Here is a 6,644-nt window from a genome sequence, read left to right on the forward strand (position 1 = left end):
GATGTACATTGGCAGCCATATCTTTATTTTTTTCCAATATCAGAATATTCAAAACATTAATATTTGAAATCCAGTTGATTCCTCACACAGTAGGCTATAGGCTATTGTCTTGTTATAGCAAAAGAACAAAGACAAAACTGCAATTGTAAGAAAATTATAAAAACAAACAAGATTATGATTTGGAAAAAAACAAACAATAATAATAAACTCTAGTCTTGCCACTCGAACAAGAATGGTTCTATAGGCCATTATTACATGAGTTGTAAATGACTGTGCGTCTTCTAGGCTAGGACCTCTATGGCTAGGACCCACTATAGGTTGTATCTGGTTAAAAAATGGACAACGACAACCAGTGAAATGTCTTGAGCGAGGTAACCTCGCGACCAGGCCTTCCATTTGAATCGAACCCTGATTGTTGTTGTATTGTTATTGTATGGTATTGTATTTCTGTTTGTTTGTCCTATTTTGTTTCTTTTATCTTCTTGTTGTCTGTGCTGTGTTTTTTCTACCTGAATTGTTTGTAGGCCTATTATTTTTCTTAAAAAAAAAGTAACTTGCGAGGAACTCTCCATTCCTAGCCCGTTGCAGCCGGACACAATAAACTGCTGTACACCACACAGATGCAGTGTTGCACCCGGACGCAGTAAGCTGCTGCACCATGGCTGCCATGGAGGAGAACGTGCAGTGTGTTGTTGTCAGGAGGAGTAAAGAGGAGAAGAAACTCCTCCGAAAACAAATTAAAACGAGTCATATTTTACTGAAACACGAGGGCATCAGTACATTGTCTCAACCCACCAAGGTAAAAACATGCATGCTGGACAACAGTTTAAACACTCATCTGGCGTTTCCAAAACTCAGCATGTCAGAGAGAGAAAGAGCTATCTATTTATATAAATTATCATAAACACAATCTTAACATTAGTGTGCATTTGTACACTCAGAGTTGTGAAGGTCCTTTACAGGCTGCAAATGTATGATATTTCTGTTGTCTGTAGTAGTCTGTAGACATAATGGTCATTGGTGACTAATTCAAGCCTAACGGGGTGTATTTGTGTAGTCGCGGGTTCGATCCCCGTACTGGCCATGCGATTTATTACAGTTAGGTTGTGTTTGTATTGCAGTATATAAACAGTCTTAATGCTAGCGGGTGAATGTCATTTATTGACAAATATGGATCTGAAAGCGTCTACGCTCTATACAGTACTATCAGTATGTAAACAATCTAGGGCACTAAGAGCAGTGGTTCTCAAAGTGGCCCCACTTTGTAGAATAATCACTGTATTTTTGTCAACAGCAGCAATAGTGGGTAGGGATTCTCCGATCAGGTTTTTTGGTAGCCCTCCAAGCAGAACCCAATGGTACTGAAGTTTCTGACTTTTTGACGACACAGTCCATTGGGTCCTGTTGCAGCAGTATCCTGCCACCTGGTACGCGGACATTCATAAAACATAAACAACGTGGATAACGCCTGTATGCGCTCTTTGACGACATTTCTTCGTGTGAGGGTTTCTGAATATGTGAAGTATAAGTACCCATACATGCCGCTGCGAATATCTCCTATGGCGCGGAAGCCGTTAAGTATTTTTAATCTTTGTTTGACCGATTTGGTCGCTTTGATTCTTCTCTTCCTTCCTTGTTTATTGACACCTCATTGTACCGCCTATCTGGCTAGCTAGTGGCGCTATAGCTATGACAGAGCAGATCAGAGGCAGGGCCGTAGCCGGCACAAGCCAACCGCACACCGGGAGGCGGTACAGTAAACGGTAAACAAACAAGAAGAAATAAAGCGACCAAATCGGTCAAACAAAGTTTAAAATTAAAAATTAAAAATTCTTAACGGCTTCACAGGAGATATTCGCAGCGGGATGTATAGGTACTTAAAGTTCCCGAATTCAGAATAACTTAAACTAAAAAAGGCCGTCAAACGCCGCAGATTAGATCTTAGAGAGCATGTTTATCATCCGCGTTCCAGAATTCCCATACGAAAATATAGTCATGAACAGGGACCCTACATAAAACTCATCAAAATTTCAGAAAAGCTTTATGTAGGGTTCCGAGAGGGGCTAGTTTTTTGGGATGGGACCGATACCGATCACCGATTGTGATCGGCCGATCGCTGGCCGATTATCGGAGCATCTCTAATAGTGGGATTAATACTTTTGTTTCCACTATTACCCTCTTATCTTTCTGTGATGTCTAGAGTCTGGTGGTCTCTAACGGTGGTCTTGGCAATGGTGTTACTCGGGAGCAGCTGCTGGACGCGCTAAAAGACATGGGGGAGGTGGAGGCTCTGATCATGCCCTGTCACAAACCCTACGCCTTCGTCACATACAGGTACTTAACTAGTACGTATGGACACTTGGACAGGGGCGGCAGTGGGTCAGGTTCTCACTGGCTGAGGTTCCCACCCAGGTCGATTCCAGGCTCCCCAGAGTTAGTGTCGCTTTGGATAAAATTGCTATATACATTTATTTACCATTTACAGCAGTGTCACATAAAAGCTGTTGGGCAGAAACATTGTATCTCCACATTTAAGCTTTTAACACACACACACATATATAACGTGTCACATCGCTTGCTGATATGCCCATCCAATCCAATCCAATCCAACTTTATTTATATAGCACATTTAAAAACAACAGAGTTGACCAAAGTGCTTTACATAACATAAACAATAAAAGTACATCGTCAAAAACATCGTCAAAAACATATTATAGAGATACAAATGTACACCAGGGTGGAGAAAAACAGAAACAAACAGTAAAATAAAATAAAATAAAATAAAATAAAATAAAATAAAATAAAAAAAAAAAAAAAAAAAAATTAAAACAAATATCTCACTCTGGGGTAAAAGCTTGGGAATAAAAAAGTGTTTTAAGACGGGATTTAAAGATAGGGATAGAGGGGGACAGTTTTACAGAGAGGGGGAGTTCATTCCAAAGTTTAGGGGCAGCTACAGAAAATGCACGATCTCCCCTAAGTCTCAGTCTGGACTTTGGGACCTCCAGCAGGAGCTTGTCTGCTGATCTCAACGACCTTTCTGGGACATACAATTCTAAAGGTCTGAAATATACGGAGGTGCTAGCCCATGAAGGGATTTAAAAACAAACAATAAAATCTTAAACTTGATCCTGAAACATACGGGGAGCCAGTGCAGTGAAGCTAAAATGGGGGAAATGTGGTCACGCCTTCTAGTGCCTGTCAGAAGGCGTGCAGCAGCATTTTGCACTAGTTGCAATCTATAAGTGCAGCCCTGGCTAGCCCCAACATAAAGTGCATTGCAGTAATCCAGGCGGGTAGTGATAAAAGCATGTATGACTTTTTCAAAATCTAAAAAAGTTAAAAAAGGCTTCACCTTAGATAAATCCTGAGCTGGAAAAAAGCAGATTTTAAAACTAAGTTCACCTGTTTGTCCATTAAAAAGTCACTGTCCATTCTTACCCCTAGGTTGGTTACTGTGGGTTTAATATATTGTGCCAGGGGGCCGAGGTCTACTTCGGACATATTTGCAGCAAGACTGGGTTTAAAAATCTCTGTTTTGCTCTCATTTAGATTTAAAAAATGTAAAGCCATCCAGGCTTTAATGTCATCGAGACATTCCAGGAGTTGGCTTGGGGGGGGTGGTACTGTCTCGCTTGATGGGGAGGTAGATTTGGGAGTCGTCAGCATAAAAATGGAAAGACATGCCATGTTTGCGTAGAATTGACCCTAGGGGGAGTAAATAAAGTGAGAAGAGAATGGGCCCAAGGATTGAGCCCTGGGGCACCCCATAGGGGAGGGGCGCAGAAGATGACATTGAGCCACCGGTGCTGACGGTGAAGCTTCTCCCAGTGACGTACGACCTAAACCAATCCAGTGCTGTGCCCTTTATACCCACCCAGTGCTCAAGACGTGAAATTAGGATAGTGTGGTCAATCGTGTCAAAAGTGTTCGTAAGATCTAAAAGCAATAAAACCGCAAAATTGCCAGAATCTGTAGTTATTAAAAGGTCATTAAAAACTCTTAAAAGTGCTGACTCAGTGCTATGAAGTGGTTTAAAACCGGACTGGAACCTCTCAAAAATACTGTTTCTATCCATAAAATCCTGGATTTGTAAAAGCACGACTTTCTCCAGAATCTTAGAAATAAAAGGGAGTTTAGAAATGGGTCTAAAATTTGAGAGAGTTGTGGTATCTAGGTTGGGTTTTTTAATTAAAGGTTGCACTACTGCCTGTTTAAAATATGTTGGTACAATACCAGAAACGAGGCTGCTGTTTAAAATGCGCTGGATGTTGGGTCCAACAGTGTCCCACACTTCTTTAAGTAGGCGGGGGGGGATAATATCCGTGGGACAGGATGAAGGTTTTAGTTTAAAAACGATGGTCGCAAGGGAGGGAAGGGAGACTGCTTCAAAGTGAGTAAAAGTGGCAGTGGAAGTAAAATTGATTGACTGGTCAAACGAAGGGGGAGTAATATGGGCTCTAATTGTAGTGATTTTATTTACAAAAAAGTGTAAAAAGGCTTCAGAGGTCTCTGGGGAGGGCTCAGAGAGGTCAGCTTGGGGTGGGTTTAAAAAATAATTTATTGTGCTAAAAAGTATTCTGGGTTTATGACAATTAGTTAAAATAATTTTAGAAAAGTGCTTCAGCCTTAACAATTTTCTGTTAGGAGTTCCAGCTTTCCCTTAAGGTAGTGAAGGAGATTTGCTGTTTGTCTCTCTTCCACCTGCGTTCGGCTCGTCTACATACCTGTCTAGCAGCGCGAGTGGTGTCATTTAGCCATGGTTCTGATTGGGGTTTAGGATGCATGACTTTCATTGGAGCAACTGTGTCGAGGATGATTTGACAGGTGGAGAGAAAAGAAGAAGTTAAATCATCAGCAACACAGGAGGAGGAGGAGTCCCCACCCCTCTGTGCCCGCATCCATGGCCCTAGTGAAGGCATCTGAAAATTGAGCAGCAGTGCCAGGTTTTAGCATACGGCCAAGGCGAGCAGGAAGGCGCTGTTTTAGAGATTGGCGAGAGAGAGATAATTAAAATGAAATAGGCATGTGATCCGAGAAAGTAGCATCATGAATGTTAACATTTAAGACAGATAAACCACAGGATAAAACAAGGTCAAGTGTGTGACCACGTTCATGAGTGGGACCAGATACAGACTGTACAAGATTAAAAGCCTCAATAACGTTTAAAAAGTCTTTGACTTGTGGCATAGTGGGACAACAGATGTGTGTGTTCAAGTCGCCAACAATCAGGACCTGGTCATACTTTGGCATAACTTCAGCTAGGAACTCAGAGAAATCATGTATGAAGTCCTTATTATATTGGGGAGGCCGATATACGACAGCACATAAAATTGGGTGTGAGTGACCCAGCTCAAACATGTTTAGTTCATATATGGAGATCCATGATGTCATCAGTAAATAGTGACATGAGCCGGCCCTCCCTTTTCCATAGGGTAGAGCTATTTCGGTTGTAGGGAGTTCAATTTTAGATGTGGCGATCATTCATGAAACGTATCCTCATTTTAACGTGGAGTCCTAATTTAAAGAATCGGTGTTGGATATAACATTACTTTCTAAAGTCACTTTGTTAGGTTACTGGATTACTGCCATTAAAAATAATCCTGTTACGTTACAAGATTACCTTCTGTGAAAAGTAACTTGCGTTATTTTGCGTTACTGACAATTAAGCCCTCCATCATCCAGGCCATTTAACTCGTATAGCTATGAAGAATCAACTGACTGAGCGAAAACGCTAATGTTACTGCTGCTGAATTGGTTACCTTTTTGCTAGAAACAGACTGTATCAATTATGATACAGAGACACCTCCTCGACCATATCGTCGAGACCGTTTGTTTACTTTTGGACCACAATTCTTACAAGAGACAATTTCTCAGTCGCCACGACTGATTTCCATCTTTTTGATTCCATAGAAGCCATCATCATGTCTTCTTTGGAGGCATGTTCCAAATCTCTTTGCAGAAAAATGCAGAAAATGTTGTGAGCTTGTAGATCGGCTATTTTTTGACCAAACTTTTCCCCCAGAATCGGGACACTGAGTTTCAATTGCATAATCTTGTGTCCTCAGGTCAGAGGAGAGTGCTCAGAAAGCCCACGCCTTGCTCAACGGCCACCAGCTGCAGTCTGGAGAGAACAGTGTCACATTGTACCTCAGCTTTGTCCATTCAGGTACTTTATTTTACCGTTAAACGTGTGCACACAAATACGCACACACGTGTGTCTGTGTCTACAAATTGTTCTGCTACGGGTAGAAAACGGAAAAAAACATAATACATACGAAGTAATCTGCCCGACAGCGACGATATGCTAAGTTGGATGTTTTAGCTAATATCCCCTGATGCTGTGTGTGTGTGTGTGTGTGTGTGTGTGTGTGTGTGTGTGTGTGTGTGTGTGTGTGTGTGTGTGTGTGTGTGTGTGTGTGTGTGTGTGTGTGTGTGTGTGTGTGTGTGTGTGTGTGTGTGTGTGTGTGTGTGTGTGTGTGTGTGTGTGTGTGTGTGTGTGTGCGCACGCCATGTAGTACCCAGCGAAGTGGAGGTGTGTGTGTCCCTGCCAGAGGGACTTGCTGTGGTCGAGGACTTTGTGTCTCACGAGGAAGAGTCTTCGCTGTTGGCAGCCGTCGACTGGACGTCCGCTGATGAAGACA

General features: G+C 42.0%; 1 protein-coding gene across 4 annotated transcripts in view; it reads left to right on the plus strand.

The window, feature by feature from the left end:
- The first annotated feature begins 664 nt into the window (after positions 1–664).
- Positions 665–6,644, plus strand: part of alkbh8 (alkB homolog 8, tRNA methyltransferase) — a 16,715-nt gene continuing 10,735 nt past the window's right edge. For all 4 annotated transcript variants that reach the window (XR_014569793.1, XM_083774015.1, XM_083774016.1 and 1 more), the window contains exons 1-4: positions 665–799; positions 2,201–2,334; positions 6,069–6,169; positions 6,519–6,644. The exon at positions 6,519–6,644 is cut by the window's right edge. Coding sequence is in view for 3 of the 4 variants with exons in the window: in XM_083774015.1 (XP_083630141.1) it covers positions 668–799; positions 2,201–2,334; positions 6,069–6,169; positions 6,519–6,644 (493 nt within the window). In the remaining variant the exon portion in view is untranslated. The remainder of the gene's footprint in view (positions 800–2,200; positions 2,335–6,068; positions 6,170–6,518) is intronic.

This window comes from Protomyctophum parallelum, assembly GCF_964188405.1.
Source record: "Protomyctophum parallelum genome assembly, chromosome: 9".
In the NCBI taxonomy this organism is placed as follows: Eukaryota; Metazoa; Chordata; class Actinopteri; order Myctophiformes; family Myctophidae; genus Protomyctophum; species Protomyctophum parallelum.